Source organism: Lissotriton helveticus, chromosome 9, assembly GCF_964261635.1.
Source record: "Lissotriton helveticus chromosome 9, aLisHel1.1, whole genome shotgun sequence".
Classification (NCBI taxonomy): domain Eukaryota; kingdom Metazoa; phylum Chordata; class Amphibia; order Caudata; family Salamandridae; genus Lissotriton; species Lissotriton helveticus.
The window spans coordinates 150,630,253-150,648,312 of NC_136070.1; the positions used below are offsets into that span (position 1 = coordinate 150,630,253).

General features: G+C 44.1%; 1 protein-coding gene across 1 annotated transcript in view; it reads right to left on the minus strand.

Moving 5' to 3' along the window:
- The window catches only part of PRPF39 (pre-mRNA processing factor 39), a 464,264-nt gene that overhangs the window by 183,098 nt on the left and 263,106 nt on the right, over positions 1–18,060 (minus strand). The window contains exons 9-10 of the mRNA XM_078659680.1: positions 11,631–11,795; positions 11,187–11,313 (exon numbers count right to left, since the gene is read on the minus strand). Coding sequence (XP_078515806.1) covers positions 11,187–11,313; positions 11,631–11,795 — 292 coding nt within the window. The remainder of the gene's footprint in view (positions 1–11,186; positions 11,314–11,630; positions 11,796–18,060) is intronic.

The window sequence follows — 18,060 nt, forward strand, 5'->3', positions numbered from 1 at the left end:
TGAAGATATGACTTGGCACACCTCTTGTGTGCCATGCCTGCAGACACTGCAAGCAGTATAGGTAAGTCACCCCTACACCAGGCCTTACAGCCCTAAGGCAATGTGCATACTACAAGTGTGGACATACCTGCATGGGCAGATATGCCTCTGTGGTGTTCATGTCAATTCTTAGATATAACAATTTGAAAAGGAAGCCATTTTGACTACATGTGCTGAACACTGGTATTTACGAGTTCCCTAGCTACATGATGGCTTCACTGAAACTAGAGATGTTTGGCATCAAATAGCTCATATTAATAATCTCACTCCGATTCCAGTGATGGATTTATTAATGCATGCACTCAGAGGGCACTTTAGAGGGGACCCCAGAAGAACTACAGACTACTAGTGTTCTGGCTGACTGGTGTAGACCAGCCTGCCACCATACACAGGTTGCGGACAGATTGCAGGCGAGAGCCTGTGCTCTCGGAGGGCAGAAATAATGCCTGCTCTGGCCGGAGGTGATGTCACCTCTTCCAAGCTGGATGGCTAAGTGATCAGCAGGAGGCTTCAAAAGCCTCTGCCGCCTTTGATATGCAACTCAAGGCTTCCCCAGATAGGGGAGATGCCACCCTTTGCCCCAAGTCCATGTAGCACTGTGACAGGCGGGACAATTAGGTAGTCAGGAGGCATGTCCTACTCTCAGAAGATGTAGGCTCTCTAAAAGTTAAGTAGGCCATTGGCTTCTACCCGTCACCCCTGTATTGCCCCTAAATTTTGTATTTAGGTAGCACCCCGGACATCAGGAACTAAATTCAATGTATGGAGAAGAAGAGGACAAAGAAGAGCCGCGAGAATAGCGAGAACTTAAGACTCATTGTGGTCTTTTGGCGCCTGCACCATGTGGCGACCATCTTTTTTTATTTTTATTTTTTTATTACAAAAGAACAATACAAAGTGGTCATCACATGCAAGTAATACAATTATTGTAGTGCATTTGTTGGAAAATCACAGGTTTCACCCATCTGTTTCTAATACAATGACTCTCTGGGTTCTGCCTATTTCGTTCGGAACTCACAATTCATTTAGCTAGTCAATGGGTGTCACGACCATCTTAACCAGCAACTTGCCCTGCAGCTGACCAACCTCCAAGAACCCCTGGAGACAGCCAGCCCTTCGCAAATTGCCAGCAATCTCCCTTGGAGCAGAGGATCTACTCGTCTGCAAGCACCAAAGAGCAAAGTCCAGTTCACAGAGTTACAGATCACCGGCCAGCCCGACAGCAGCTCCACAGGAAGAGGCTCCTGAAGGTCAGATCTGTCACCCCACCAAGTGAGAGGACACCAAGACCATTTGGAGCTGCAGAGGACCAATATCCGGGGTACCCGACCCACTGCAGCAAGCAAAAACCGTGAAAGTCCAATCCAGATTCCAACTACACCGAAACCGAGCAGTCGTCGATGAACCCACTTTCAGAGTGGACAAATTTAGGGAGATGACCAGGTATATATACAGGCGCACAACAAGAATATGGCACTCGGTATTAGAATCACAGTGAAGAAAAGTGCTTCAAAGCAAAGAAAGGAAGGTCACTCCTCTTCCCTACAATCCCAGAAAACCTTATCCAGGTATAACATTCAAAACAATTCCTTGCTGAGCACTTCCAATAACAAAATATGTATACAACACAGCTAAATCAGTCCAATTATTGATAGATATCCAGAATATTATGATCCCCAGATTATGTCCAAATCGAGTCCATATAAGTAAAGTCACTTCAATCGAGACACCCAGGTATGTTGTTGGTTACAGCATCTGTCCAATTTTATTTCATCATTTCTTCCATCAATCAAAATTGGCAGCCAACACGTGTTTCGTCAGGCATTAGTATCATGCCCTTCGACTTCTTCAGGGCTGCAAGCCAAGAAGATAGTAATAAAACACTATTTACAACTCAAATCTTTAAACAAATCTTTCATAAAATTTAGAGGTGAAGTCACCACTATGTGTAAGACCTAATCCTGATATATTTGTGATTTTTGACTTAATAAAGAAAAAGCACCCGAATAAGATAGTGCATACCCTGGTGTATAAAGAAAACAAGATAAGACCCAAAGTCCCAAATCTGTCAGTAATAGGAAAATGAAATTTACCAGTTTAAGTAATCTTCATATCATAGTGATTTCCAATAATGTAACCAAAATCGGGATCTGAAACGATAGGAGGCCATCCTCAGCTTTGCATCTACCACTATATTCGACAAATAAAGTAATATACTCACTAATAAAAACAAATTCAAAGCGTATATAAATCTCCACTTGTTAATCTCCACGTTTATGTCTCAATATTTCAATATGAGCGAGCCATGTAACTCCTGTAATACAATAAATGTAATATCCTCAGTAAACCTATCTCTACTGTAACATCGGGTTCACTTATTAATTAACACGTCGTATCACTCACCTCGAATAACTATTTCTAATTCCAATAAAGAAGCCAAAATATCCTTGTCTTTCTGTCAAAAATTGTCTTATATCCAGGCAAACACGGGTACGTGTACATCTGCCACTTGCTATTATCAAGAAAGAGAAAAAGAACATACCGTTCTTAGAAACTGTGATTTCAACTTAAAAAGTGAAGTAAAATCTCCAGTTTAGTTAATGCTTACCGCTCGTAGCAAGCGTGTACGCTTACTCCGGTGTCACTCGGCAACTGGCGTGCGTCTCGGGCGCCATGTTCAATAAGTAACCGGTTCCCAAACGTAATTGACATGGTCGCCATCTTGTAGTGGCTAAATTCCGTATTGAACTTTAAAACTCAATCAGCCAAAACATTATTAGGAAGAGGAGACATCTATTATGTGTCCCCTATTAATAACAAGTATTCTACTCTCTGTAGGAGCAATATTACTCTATCTTTTATTGTGCAAAAACACTGTAACGGTAAAACATTTCCCTTCACGTCTCTAACTCCATATAAACAAGCCGTTTCGATCCAATTGGATTCCGAGAAGAAATCCAAATCGCATATGTAAGTCACCTTATACTAATATCCAAAAAGTAAGTATATATAAATATTATGATCGTGTTACTATCGCGACGTGTATTCGAACCCATATTTGGCTAATAACTCTTAGATGGTTCGACGGGTGGTGCCACCAGTGCTGAGTGCAATCCAGAGTAAAAAGGTATCAAACCTCAATGTAGTAAATAAAGATCCATAAGTCGGATATGTGACTCGCAGCAGAGCGAAACCTACGGACTACCCACACACATTCCAGAAACCCAACCCCGGGCATACATGGAAGTCTTGTATTTAATTTATATATATAGATATACACATGGGGGATTGAGGGGTATAGGGAAGAAATAAACAGGTCAAAGACAGAAAGAGGCGTTACATGTATAACGTAAGTATAATCATATAACAGTATTTTCTAACCCCTGTTCCTTGATGTTGCAATGGAACTAGCTCTATTGCATCTTTTTGTAGCAATGAGAGAACCTCTTGTTGGGGCAGCATTAGATGTTCTGTGGACATTGGACGCTGTCTGGGTGGCATATCTGGAGGGGTAGCTGTAAGCTCTAGGCAGTAACCATACTGGATAATCTGTCTTACCCACTTGTCTGTTGTGATGGAGTTCTAGACAGGTAGGAACTGTGTTAATCTCCCCCCTACAGGAGTGGTATGCTGTTGGGGGAGCTGAAGGAAGTCACTGGTTAGTGGTAGAAGAGGATCGATATTTTTGTTACCTCGACCTCTTCTCTTATTGTTATTACCTCTGTAGCCCCCTCTAAAGTCTCCTTTATTAGAGGATGCTTGTGTATTAGTTTTAAAGGAAGCTGAATTGTCTGCTCCAGCTAGTTTGGAGCCTCCTCTGTAAAAGGAGCAACGAAAGGAGCATCTTTCTTGGGTGGACTGCAAAGCTCCCATAGACTTGGCTGTATCAGTGTCTTTTTTCATTTTTTCCAGAGTTGTGTCTACTTCTGGACCAAACAACTGGTGTTGGTTGAATGGTTGATTTAAGATAGTAGTCTGTACCTCTTGTTTAAATCCTGAAATGCAAGCCACGCGTGACGTCTAAGAAGGACACTGGTGTTTATTGCCCTGGATGCAGTGTCTGCTACATCTAGTGCGCATTTAATGGAGGCGTTAGATATAAGCTTACCCTCTTGTATGAGGTCATCTGCTTGTGCCTTCTATTGATCAGGTAGATGTTGAAGTAGTTTCTCTAGCTGATCATAGTGAGCCCTATCATATCTTGCGAGGAGGGCCTGTGTATTAGCAATGCACCTTGCATTACTAGCATGGGCAGCTATTCTTTTCCCTGAAGCATCCATGCTTTTGGATTCTTTATCAGGAGGTGGTGCTTCCCCTGATGTTTGTGAATTTGCTCTTTTCCTAGCGTTTGAAACTACTAGGGAGTCTAAGGGTAGCTGCCCCTTAATGTAAGCAGGATCCCCAGGAGCTGCTCTGTACTTTTGTCTATCCTTGGGTTTAAGATTCTAGCCCGCACAGGGTCTTTAAACACTTCTGGGGCATGTTTAATAACCCCTTTAATCATTGGCAGTATTAGTACAGATTTTTGGGACTGTTCAAAAGTGTCTAGTAAAAAGTCCTCTTCTGCCTCATCTGAATGCATGTTGACATTGTGATAGATGGCAGCCCTATTAATCAAGTGTCCAAACCCAATATGGTCTTCTGGAGGAGAAGGTTTAAATGGATATATATATGTGGGTCAGGAATATCTGGTATATATGTGGGTCAGGAATATCTGGTATATCCTGTGGGTTTGGATACTCCCAGTCTGGTGAACCTGTTGGGTAGGGAAAAGGGTCATCTGGGTCTTTCCCTCCCCCCCATGCTATACTGATCATCATCAGCATCCTGAGGAGGTGTATGTTGTGGAGAATAAAGAGGAGAATTTTGAGGTGAAATGTTTAAAGGGACAGCAGGAGAGGGAGATACAGGAGAAGAAGGGTGCATAGGAGATGTGACAGAGTCCTTCTTGACAGGCACTGGAGGTGTAGGTGTGTATCAGACTTCCTCTTCCTGTGTAGTATGGTGGAAACATGTCCTGTTTCTGGGTCTATGTATATCTTCTTTTGCTATGGATCAGGTGCAAAAGGTCTTCTTCAGAAAATGCATTTGGCGCTGATTTCTTCTGCTCCGGGCCCGATTTCTGCTTTTCTTTAGCCTTAGGAGTTGTTGTATAGTCCTTTGGTGTGGTTTCGGCACCAAAGATATTGTTTTCGGCGTCGAGGCCTGGTACGAGGGCTTGGAGGCATCGGTAACAGACTTTGTAGGTTTCGGCACCGAAGATTTTGGACTGGAAGCTGTTTTGGTCGGCTTGGAAGCGTCGGAAACAGGATTAATTGGTTTTGGTGCCGTATTGTCTTTAGAAGTCGACGGTTTCTGGGTCTTTTTCGGAACCGGGACGTCTTTCGGTTCCGGTGCCAAGGGAGATGGCTGTATCGGCACGTACGGTTTGCTCGGTATGGAGCTACCAGAAGGCTTTAATATTTTCTTCGGAGCGGAGCTCATTGGAAGGGGCTTTCGAAGCAATGTCTCGGTCTCGACTGGGCCCCGAAGGCGGAGTTTTGACCTTGGCCTTTGGTTTAGGTGTTGGGGCTGGGGTAGGGGCAGTCGTACTCACGCGTTGACCTGATGGTATCGAGTCATCAGAGTCGTCTGCTTCAGATACGATCTGGAGATCATCGGAATCTTCTTCGGGGACACATGAACCTTCGAAGATATCTACCGGTTCCGGACTGATCCCTGCGTGTTGCGTCGACGGGCCCTCCGACCTCGAATGGTTTTCTTGGATCGAAAGGACGCACAAGCTGTGCAGGTCGACTCGTCGTGTTACGGTGACAAACACAGGTTACACACCTCGTGATGGTCGCTGTGTGGAAATTTTGCTCCACACTTGGGGCATTTTTTGAATGGTGTCCTTTCCATGAGGTGTAGGCCTCACTGCGTGGGTAGGCCCGACGGCCCGCGTCGACGACCAGAATCGAAGTGATGAGGTCGAGTCTATGTATATTGAAGTTAAAGTTTGTTTTTGGAAAGTATTGCGCGTTGAACTCCTTGAAAAGTAGATTTTCGAACCGGAGCCGAAAAGTTGCATCCGAACCCAGTGGCGGAAAAAAACTATCTAAAGATGGAGCCGATGCCCATGCGCACTGTCGTCAAAAGGAGGAGTCCCTTATCTCGTGACTACAAGGACTTCTTCCAAGACGACAACAACATGCAATCATCCGAGCCCAACACCAGGTGGCGATCTAATGCTAAGTGTACAATCTGCAGCTCATCTGCCTCTAATGAAGAAGTTTCTGACCCAAAAATCACTAAAGGGACTGTCCCTAAATATGTAGAAGACAATGACATCACCAAATGGGTTACGGGCTTGGAAGATGAGAAAATTCAGCCAGAAGTATTGGGGCTCTCTACTCTCTGAGCGGTTTCCTGGAAAGTGTAGGGATAGACTCCCGACACTGAATGAGACACATGCAGAGTCCTAGGACCTCAAAGATACCTTGATTGAGGGCTTTGGACTCACCACTGAGGAGTACAGGATCAGGTTCAGAGAGACTCGCAAAACCTCGAGTCAGACCTTGGTAGATTTTGTTGACTTCTTAGTCAAAAAACAAGGTGCAAGACTATGATGGTCTTTCCAATCTTATTATGAAATATCATCTGTTAACTAACTGTGCTTCTGAAAAATTGCATCACTCCTTAAGGACCTTGGTCCAGTCGCTCCAAAAAAATTGGGAAAGAAGGCTAACCATTAGGTCAAGACTAAGGTGTCAAACAAGTCCGATGGAGGGGGTGACCTAAAGAAAGGGGTTGCTAATTGCCCACCAAGGAAAAGAGAGTGGGCAACCCAAAGATAAAAACAGTCTTCTAAAGGGCCCGAGACAATACACAGATCAAAGGTGGGTACCAAGGAAAGAACTGGGATTCCAAGAAGGCTTGGAGCTTTAATTGCAAAGCCAATCAGCACCTAACTAAATACCCTATCTGTCCCAAAAAGAACCCCCTCAGGGCTCGACAAATCCACTCGACCGCTCGCAATTGCGAGCTAAATTTTGTGAGGTCAAGCTATTTTTAGGTCCTACTCGCCCTTTCTGGCAAGTAGGAAAACAAACATTTGTCCTCAGTCTTTGAAAACGGAGCAAATGTGACAAGATAAGATTTAAAGGCCTTTTTATTACTCACAAAGCAAAGGAGCAATAAGGATGCCTTTGAATCTTGTTATCTTGTCACATTTGCTCCGCTTTCAAAGGCGGAGGTCAAGTAGGTTACTGTGAGGTCAAGGAGACTTTTCAAGGTACTAGACCTGCAGGTCTAGCACCATTTTTCAGATATTTCTAGCCCTGCCCCTTACTGCACCTGCAGTTCCTACTGCAGTGGTGGGCTTCCAGATGGGATCCTTGGTGTGCCATTACCATGTCAGAGAGCACACTGAAGCAACTTTAGTTTCAGAGGGGAGGATGGATGTAGTTGCCCTAGCTGTATGGCACTCTAATCTGGAGAAGAAAAGACAACAGCCTCATATTAATGGGATTAGAGTGGAAGCACTGCGAGATACAGGTTCAAATGTCACCATGGTGACTGAAAAACAAGCATCTCCAAAACAGTATCTGACTGGATAAATGTATCCAGTCACCAATGCTAATAATGTGACCAAGGCTCATTCCATGGCAATGGTGTCCTTGGAAGTGGGGAAGGGTTACTGGCAATAAGGTGCTCATGTCCTCTGCAATTCTTGTTGAATGTCTGCTAGGGAATGATCTTGAGTCCTCAGCATGGGATGAGGTAGAGGCAAGATCGAATGCAGCCATGCTGGGAATCCCTGAATGGGGATTTATAAAAACCGGAGTACAGAGTAAATCTAATGGTGAAAAAGGGTGTTTGCGTCTGTAAATGTCTCGCAACCCTAAAGGCAATAAGTCTGGGAAGCCAGCTTCTGATCAGTCACACGCCCAGGTCCCCTCTCCTCAGGGATAAGACCTATCAGCTCCAGAGGGAACTGAACCCCAGGAACTTGGGCATTACCAGGCGGAGCTTCTAGGGAAGAGCTGTGCCAAGGAGGGAAGACCTGTCCTACTCTTGAAAGACTGAGACATCAAGCTGCTGCACAGGAAAAGGACTCCCTATTCTCAAAATTGCAAGAGCCCGGAGTTGTGCTTTACCTCGCCTCCCCCAACTGAGGGGTGGGGTTGGCAGAGGCTGGCGCACCCCCTTTCCTCACTTTGTTTTTCCTGCCTGTCTTCCGCCAGAGTGGGGGTCAGACCCGGTGGGGGCCAGTTGCAGAGTACGGCAAGTGGCCTGGAGAAGCTCACAAAGTCGGCATAACTTTGAAGCTTCCCCTGCCCATCCTGGGGGAGGAGGCCTAGCACCTCGCCCCAGGATGTGCATTGTTGCAGGCCCACGAGAGCGGATGGCTCTCTACCCAGGGGTCCAGCAACATGTCTGCTGGGTGGCAGCCTAGGCAGCCTCTCAGTCAGGACGCTGGTTATGGGTTAGTTTCAGGGGGCAACTCTAAGTTGCCCTCTGTAGTGCACTTTACATTAAATTACACACTGGCATCAGTGTGGATTTAATGTGCTGAGAAGTTATATACCAAACTTCCCAGTCTTAAGAGTAGCTGTCATGGTGCTGTGGCGTTCGTGATGACGACCTCCCTGCACCATATACTCTTAATGGCAGCACTGCACTTTCAGTGCCCAGGAATGGCCCTGGGTACTGTAGGGGTACAGGGCACCGCCCTTGTACCCACACCACTGGCATAGGGCACCCAGCTAGAGGGGTAACCGAGGTATGCCAGGGCAGTGTGTTGTGGGCATGGCACACAGGGATGTGTGCCATGTCGACTCTGTGGTTTGTTCTGCACCAAGACAGTCAGCCAGCAAAGGCAGTGTGTGGGTGTCAGGGTACAGGGCCTCTAAGGGTGGCACAATAAGTGCTGCACCCCTTAGGGGCCTCCTCTGGTCACAGTGCCCTGGGTACCTGCGGTACCATTTACAAGGGGCTGACCTGTCGCCAGAGATGCCAATTGGCTTTGGGTTTCAATGCAGTTTTAGGGAAAGAACATAGGCCCTGGGTACATGATTAGCAGGAGCCCAGGGCACACTCAGTCCAAGCACATCAGCAGTTCAGCAAAAAGTGGGGTCAACCATGCAGAAAGAGGGCACTTTCTCACAGATAATTGCTATTTTTATAAATTGGTGTGGATCTCTTTTGAGTCGCTTGTGTCATTTATTGACCATTGTATGTATTTTCAGAAGTCGTGCACTCCTCTGTGTTAAGTCAAGAGCTTCACTACGACACTACCCCCTAACAGAGCACCTTGGGGTTGCCATAGCAAGCCCCTTGGCAACTCATAAGGGAACCCTAGGACTCTTTACACAATACATCTCATTTTGATATATAAAGAGCCAGCTTCCTACACCTAAAGTGAGAATTCATGGTTGAGATTCTCAGGGCAATGGGAATTTGCATGTACTTTTTTGTGCTGGGTGTGATTTCTATACACAGACCACAAGGGTTTACTCTGAGGTAGAACATCCTGCAGCTGGACAATGGAGAGAGGAACCAGGCAGAGAGGAGAGTTATTGCCCCTACTGTTTGTGATAGTGATTAAGCCATTAGCAATTTGGCAGCGGCACGAGATGGAACCTTGGGGTGTACATATAGGCAGCGAAGTATATGTGGTATGGGGATGACGCTTTGGTCTATGTAACGCAACCCAGTGAATCGTACCTATACACCTGTGGGCCTGGAGGTATTTGAAGGGCCTACAACTTTAACACAAAACATTGCTATATCCACTGGCAGGGTTGGTGGATGTGGAGCAATCGGTTCTTAAATAGGAGGCCTTGGCATTTCACTATCTAGGGGTCTGGGTGACCTGCATGGCAGCATCGCACTATGTGCATAACATAGGTAAGACATTTAAGGGGCTTACAGCATCCAAACAACTCAGGATATCTCTCCCCCTCTCAGTAATGGGTAGGGTGGCACTGGAAAAAATGGTCCTGTTACCATGCTGCCTATATATGCTGCAAAACTCAATATATCCAATCAACCAGTCTGCCTTTTGGGAGATTGATGGGTTGCTGACATTTTTTAATAAGTCTGTTTATTCAAACATTTGCTCAAATACGATCCACATGCATTTCAATCAATTAAATACAGGTTTTACATCCCCCTTTTCCCTCCCACATGCGAACAATAGAACAAATGATAGCTAGAAACTTGTGGCGCTCTTCATATTTTGCCTAGTCTAACCCCCAGTTTCTCACTTCATTGGGTTGCCGACTCTTCTAGTATAAGCAGGTAAGAGAAGCCGAGTGCACCTGCGGGCTTGATGAGCTTTGGATGAAGATCATCAGTCCCCACTGATAGATGCAGAATGGGCAATGGCTTGTGCACAAGTGCAGGAGGTTATTTGATGCCTGTTAGACTACAGATCTGCCAGGACTGTCTCCAATGGGATGAGCATGGAGCCGCATTCCAACACATGACCTGGACGTACAGTAAGATACAGCAGTACTGGAGAGATGTGTTCCTAAAGCTTGAGAGAGTGACTTGCGTTTGACTCAATGCAACCATATGAAAATGCCTATTGGGCATAATTCTCAAGCCCAAATACAGGAGAGATTTGCAACCATAGACTTAATACTGCCAATCCCCAAACAGTAATACACTGGTAGTCTATAAATAGCTCACTGAATGGGACCAGGACATAGAGGAGTGGGCGCTGGAGGAAGAAGTGCTACTGAAAAGACTGCACAGAGAGGAGGGGGTGGAGGAGGACATTGATCACAGAGACCATGCTCCAGACATTCTTGCAGGGTCAACACAATGGGGATGATGCTGCGGGGAGCCCGGCAACCTAGAGGACTGCTGACTGATAAACAGGGATACCCTGCCTAGCTATAAAGCGTACTGGGGGTTGTGCATGGCTGAGACTGGACACTTGGAATTGTTGGTAATGGGAGGCATCTAGACATGGATGGGGCATAATATGTCAATCTGTTTATAGCTGATGTGCGTATACCACTTTATTGTACAATGTACCATATCAATGAGAGTACTGACTGCTTATGTCATATGTTAAGTTTATTAAACCGCGAAATTAGAAATAAAAAAATAAATAAAACATTTTTGCAAATGAATACAATTGAGCAAAACCTTACCCTGCTGTTCTTCAAAGGCCGCCCAGAGTAAATGGACCAGTGGCTTCTTTGGAAGGTGAATTATGCAAGCTCTGCTATAAACATGTTGTACTCCTTCAACACCGTGGTTCTCCATGTACTTTGCATACTAAATATAAAAGCAGATCATTAATACAAGCTTCAGTGTGTGTTTAGAGGGCTTAAAAAGATGACTGAATAAAAAAAATCTTTTTAAAACCCGTTCAGCACCTTATTGAACCACTAGACTAGTTTCTGTAAGGAAGGACGTAGAGAGGCAACGGAGTTGGCATATGCAGCAGTCAAATCTGGTTGCAAGCAGACCATCCCCTAATGCAACAGACATAGTTATATATGAACAATATTCAACAATACAATGTTAGTTACCAGATCAAATGTTTGAAATTATAAATACATTTAGGGTAGAAGGGGAAGATTTTTGCTTGCCTTGATCCAAAATTCCTCATAGAGGGCACAACATATAACACATCTTTCAAACAGGACCACTACTCGCTCATGAGACCCATTTTCAATTTCGAACTCCAAGTATTCTCTCCAATTTTTCAGCTGGGCTTTCTCCAAAGGTTTTACATGGAAGTATGGTCTTTTTATCTGGAGGGATTTAAAAAAAGAACAATCAAACATCTACGTATACACAAAATCTAAGAATTTGTTTTAAAGACAACCTGTCTATAATATGAGCAGTAACAAAAAAAAGTCCCTAGTTGAGAACTATAGAACTGCTAACGTTGGCATTACTCCTTTCACAAGTTAATGATTTGGAGACCTTTGCTTCTGGTCCCTTTTGAGGTGCAATTATTCCTGTCACTTTTAGAACCATTCCCACAACCTACCCATCGTGAAGGACTGAAAGCCTATGTTGAAAGTACCAGAATCACCAGGAAGGATTATGTTACTATAGGAAGCTGGCTCTGTATATACTATACCAAAGTGAGGTATAGTGTGTACAGAGTCCAGTGGAACCCCAAAGGTAGGCAGAGGTAAAGTTAGATAGAACCTTACTCTCTATTTGTGGTAGTGTGGTCGAGCAGTAAGGCAGTATCAGAGGACAGTGTTAAGCATTTGTTGTACACACTTAGTCAGCAAATGAATTCACACACTCAAAAGACTGAACTTCAGACCAATTGTTTTTGTATATAAATATTCTTTTAGTTATTTTATTTTCTAGAACCAAGCAAGTCAGGCACAGGTAAGCAATAACTTTATAGTAGTAATGCAGTTGAAATACTGTTTGAATGATACTTGTATACGCATCTTTGATTTGATTTACAGTATGGATGCAGAAAAATGCAATACTTAGTAAATGCAGTACATAGACTTGAATAGGCTTTTCAGTAAAATAGCAGGTAAGTAACTTTTGAGATTACTAGACTTACACAGAGTAGTATACCTAGATACTACTCTGGGACATTTCCTGAAAACAAGCAGAGTAAATCGTTTTTGTTAGATAATGCAATTTTAAAGGATTTCTTTAGTTTCTCAAACTCCACACATAGAAACTTTTCGCAGAAAAACCCGCAATGATATCTTATGGAGGAAAGGAAAATGCTACTTACCCAGTATGCATCTGTTCTTGGCATATAAAGCTGTAGATTCATGTGCGTTAGCATAGATCACCATCTGGTGTTGGGCCCGGATGTTTGCACTTTGTTTTTCTGCAGAGAAGTCTTTTTAGTCACAAGGTAGGGGACTCCTCCCTTTAGTGAAAGTGCGCATGGGCATAAACTCCATCCCCAGATTGTTTTTGCCATGAGGGTGATGGAGTTCGTAAGAGTAGAAAGAGATGTCCATGAATAGTGTATCTAAGTAAGATAATACTGCAACAGATCAAGGTACCCGGGAAGGCGGGTGGGTGCATATGAATCTACAGTTTTATATGCCAAGAACAGATGCATACTGGTAAAGTAGCATTTCCCGTTCGAGGCATACGAGCTGTAGATCATATGTGTTAGCATAGACTATACAGCAGTTATCTTCCCAGCGGTGGCTAACCTGAATCTGTTGCAGTGGTTTGAAATGTTCTTAAAACGGCCTCGCCCACATTAGCTTATTGTTTAGCTAACACATCTACACAATAGTGCTTTGTGAATGTGTGTGGTGTAGACCATGTTGCAGATGTCATCTAAGGGTATGTTCCCTAAGAATGCCATAGAAGCCCCTAGTTTGGGTGTAGAGTGCGCTCTAGATGAATTGTTAAGGTGCTTTTAGCTTGAGGTAGCATATTTGGATGCACTTATCACTCCACCGTGCAATACCTGCTTTTGAAATGGGATTGCCTTTATGTGGTGGGGAAAAAGCAACAAAGAGTGGTTTAGTTTTCCTAAAAGATTTGGTTCTTTCAATGTAATAAAGTATTGCTCTTTTTACATCTAACGTGTGAAGAGCACATTCTGCTGAGTCTGGTTGAGGGAAAAACAAGGGTAACTCAACTGACTGGTTGAGGTGAAAGGCAGAAACGACTTTGGATAAAAATTGTGGGTAAGTCCTAAGAACCACTTTATTGTGGTGAATTTGTAAAAATGGTTCTTGTATGGTTAGTGCCTGGGGCTCACCAACTCTTCTAAGAGATGTGATGGCTATAAGGAAGGCTACTTTCCAAGTCAGAAACTGTAGTTCGCATTTTTGCAAAGGCTCAAATGGTGGGCCCATGAGTCTTGTAAGGACGATGTTAAGATTCCACACAGGAGAAATGATTCTGTTTATTCCCTCCATGAAGCCTTTGATAGCGGGTACACAAAACAAAGACAAGTGCTGTCTGTTTTGTAGGTAAGCCGCTATTGAAGCAAGATGTAATCGTATAGATGTGTATGCTGAGTTGAACAGTTGTACGTGTAACAAATAGGAAATTATGTTTTGAGTAGAAGCATCTAACGGATTGATTTTGTTAGTACAATAAATTACAAATAGTTTCTATTTTGCTGCATAGCATGCTCTTGTGGTAGGGTGTCTAGCCTCTTTAATGACGTCCATGCAGTCTGGCGGGGGATTAAGGTAGCCAAACTATGATTTCAAGTGCCAGATCGCAAGGTTGAGTTAACTGGGATCAGGATGTCTTATTTCTCCATGGTTCTGACAGAGGAGCTTGGGGGGGGAGGTAACTTTTGACGAGGAACTACTGATCGTTCCAACAGGGTTGTATACCTTGGTTGTCGAGCCCATGTGGGAGCAATTAGGATTATTGTGAAAGAATGTTGCTTGAGCTTCCGAACCACTAATTAAATTAGCGGGAGAGGTGGAAAAGCGTAAGTAAATTTACCTGACCAATTCATCCATAGCGCATTGCCTTTGGACAATGGGTGTGGATACCTGGACGCAAAGTCTGTGCATTTTGCATTGAGGTGTGTGGCGAACAGATGTATTTCTGGTCGCACCATGTCTGGAAGAATGGGAGGAGTACTTTAGTATGTAGTTCCCATTCGTGGATCAGTTGTCTTGGACGACTGAGCAGATATGCATTCTGATGGTTTACTTCTGGGAGATGTTCTGCAAGGAGATAGATGTTCTGAGGTATGGCACATCTCCATATGCTTTGAGCTAGGTGTGAAAGCTGTGGAGAGTGTGACCTCCCTTCTTTTTGCACATAGTACATTGCTGTCATATTGGCTGTATGGACTAGGACAGCTTTGCCTACTATGTGTCGCTGAAAAGCTTTCAATGCCACAACAATCTCATCACAGACCTCTGCTCTCTTTAGGACGGGTGCTGCCGCCAGCGGTGATGAACCGCTATACGTCTTCCCAAATACACTCAGGGTTCGCAAAGTATGCAGCGCACTCGAAAGTTAATTATCAAAGTTTATTTCGCCCAAGCCATCGTAGCTGACAAACACGTTTCGGCCTTAGTCAATGTTAGTATTTCACCATTTAAAAAAACCTTATAAGCAACATTTTACAAAAACATCAATAACGGACTGTAGGGAAGCATTGCGTTCCAAATTCATGGCAACCATATTTACATATTAAGACTGCATTCATGATGGGATTGACCAGCGCCTGGTATTTCATCAGATGCAAGTACAACGGGAAATAACTATATATATATATATATATATATATATATATATAGTTATTTCCCGTTGTACTTGCATTTGGTCCCACTGTAAAAATTCAGACCGCAGCTTAAACAAAAAAAAATACAAAAAAAATAAAATATATATATATATATATATATATATATATATATATATATATATATATATATATATATATATATATATATATATATATATATATATATATATTTTAATTTTTTTTTGTTTAAGCTGCGGTCTGAATTTTTACAGTGGGACCAAATGAGAACAAAGGAAATAAAAATGCCTCAGTATCTAATATTAATCCAGGGACTTTGAAAATATAGTCAAGCAATGACATTGCAACGTCTGAAAGCATTCATTTTTTAACATAAATAAATACCTCTTATTGAAAGAAGCTCACCTTTTTGGAATAGATGGTGTAACAAAGCTTGGCCCACAGCGGCGTCACTACCCTGCGTCAAGTGAACGTGTGGGTGCTTTTCCATATTGAAGCCTGGCATATTTCTCGAGTGGAATGCCTGTGAACAGAGTAGCCGAAGTGGAGACTGCTCTTGTGGAATGCGCCTTGGCCCTCTTTGCCAAAGGTTTGCCTGCTTTGACATGGCAAAATTGTATTGTATCCGAGAGCCATCTGGCAATGATCACCCTTGTAACTGCGGTGCCTTAATGACCTTGTCCAGAGGCTACGATAAGCTAGTCAGCTTTGCGGATACTCCGTTTTTTGCAGGTAGAATTTGAGATCTCGTTTACTGTCCAGAGTGTGTAGAGCCTGTCCAGCAGGCGTAAATGGATTGGGAAATAAAGTTTTGAGAATGAGGAGGTGGCATTGTGAAGGAACCTTAGGGATAAATTTCGGATTTGTCCTGAGAACCACAAAGTCATTCATGAAGCGTAAAAAGGTTATTTGGTGGTCAAGGCCTTTATTTCACTAACTCTTTTGGCAGATGTTAAGAGTGAGGAGAAGAGCAACTTTCCAAGTGAGAAATTTGATGTCAGCCCTATGGAGGGGCTCAAAAGGTTGGTTCATCAGCTGTGAAAGAACCACATTAAGACACCATTCCAAAGGGGGAGCACTCACCAGAGGGAAAGTTCAGAAAAGACCTTTCATGAATTGCTTTACAAGTCTTGTGGAAGAGAGAAACGAAGTCTTAGCAGAGGGTCTGTATCGAGAGATAGCAGGGAGGTGTACTTTTACCGATGCATAGACCAGGCCTGACATTTCCAGGGAGAGTAAATATGGTAGGATATGTTCTGGAGAAGCGAGGGAAGGATGGAAATTGTTTTCATTTTAATCTGTAAGGTTTATTGGTGCCTTCCGCTCTAGACCTGGAGAGAATATCTTTGCATTATTTTCAAATCCCAAAATTCAAAGAATAAAGGAGACACCCATGCAATTAGAGAGATGCTGACTCCGGGTGACATATCGGGCCCCCATTCATGGTCCGCAGAGTTGGTGGAAGGCAAATGGGCTTGGCTTCTGAGAGGAGGAGAAGGTCTGAAAACCAGTGTTGCCTGGGCCACCTGTGAGTGATCAGTAGAAGGCAACTGCGTTCTGCTTTCAGGTTGGTGAGGACTTTAGGAATCAGGGGGATTAGGAGGGAAAGCATACACATATCCCAGACCATCGCATCGAAAGGGCATTCTCCCACGATTCTGGAAGAGGGAATCTGCTGGTACAAAACCGGTATTTGGCATTGTTGTCTGCTGCGAAAAGGTCTGGCACCAGTTTCCCCCATCGTAAAACGCCTTTTTCAGTTGATGCTGGCTTAGTTCCCGCTTGTGGTAATTGACCTTTGTCCTGCTGAAAGCATCTGCTAGTGTATTTTGAGGCCCAGGCACATGCTTGGCTCTTAAGAATATTACATGATCCATCAGCCAACTCCAAAGCTCTTGGGCTTCCAGAGATAGTGTTATAGATCTGGTTCCTCCCTGCTTGTTCATGTAAAACATGCTGGTTGTGTTGTTCGTACGGACCAGCAGAGGATCAGCGATCCGTGGGAGGAAAGCTTGCAGGGAGAGGAATATGGTTTTGAGCTCTGTGCTACAAAAGGGGATGATGGACGGAGCGGTTGAGCAAATCAAACACTCAACCCCAGTCAACTGATCTGGGTTTAATCCACCACCATTCTTTAGCCCACTCCGCCACCCCAGTTCAGACATGACCATATGCAAATCAGTCTGACCCTGTGCCTCATGGGAACAGTCCAGCCGGAACTGCCAAGCCATGTCTTCCCTGGACCGGAAACAAGCATCCTGGGGCCGGTTTCGGATTCATAATCCTCATCAGCCAGGCTATCTTGAATCCAGTGGCCAAGTGAGCAAGGGACTCACGTCTGAGCATACACTGCCGCACTTAGGGCGAACAAAGCGATACAAAAGGGGATGATGGACGGAGCGTTTGAGCAAATCAAACACTCACCCCCAGTCAACTGATCTGGGTTTAATCCATCACCATTCTTTATCCCACTCATACACCCCAGTTCAGACACGACCATATGCAAACCAGTCTGACCCTGTGCCTCATGGGAACAGTCCAGCCCGAACTGCCAAGCCATGTCTTCCCTGGACCGGAAACAAGAATCCTGGTTCCAGTTTCGGATTCATAATCCTCATCAGCCAGGCTATCTTGAATCCAGTGGCCAAGTGAGCAAGGGACTAACGTCTGAGCATACCCTGCCACACTTAGGGCGAACAAAGCGATACAAAGGGGGATGATGGACGGAGCGTTTGAGCAAATCAAACACTCACCCCCAGGAAAGACATGGTTTGGTAGTTCGGACTGGACTGTTCCCATGAGGCACAGGGTCAGAGCTGATTTGCATA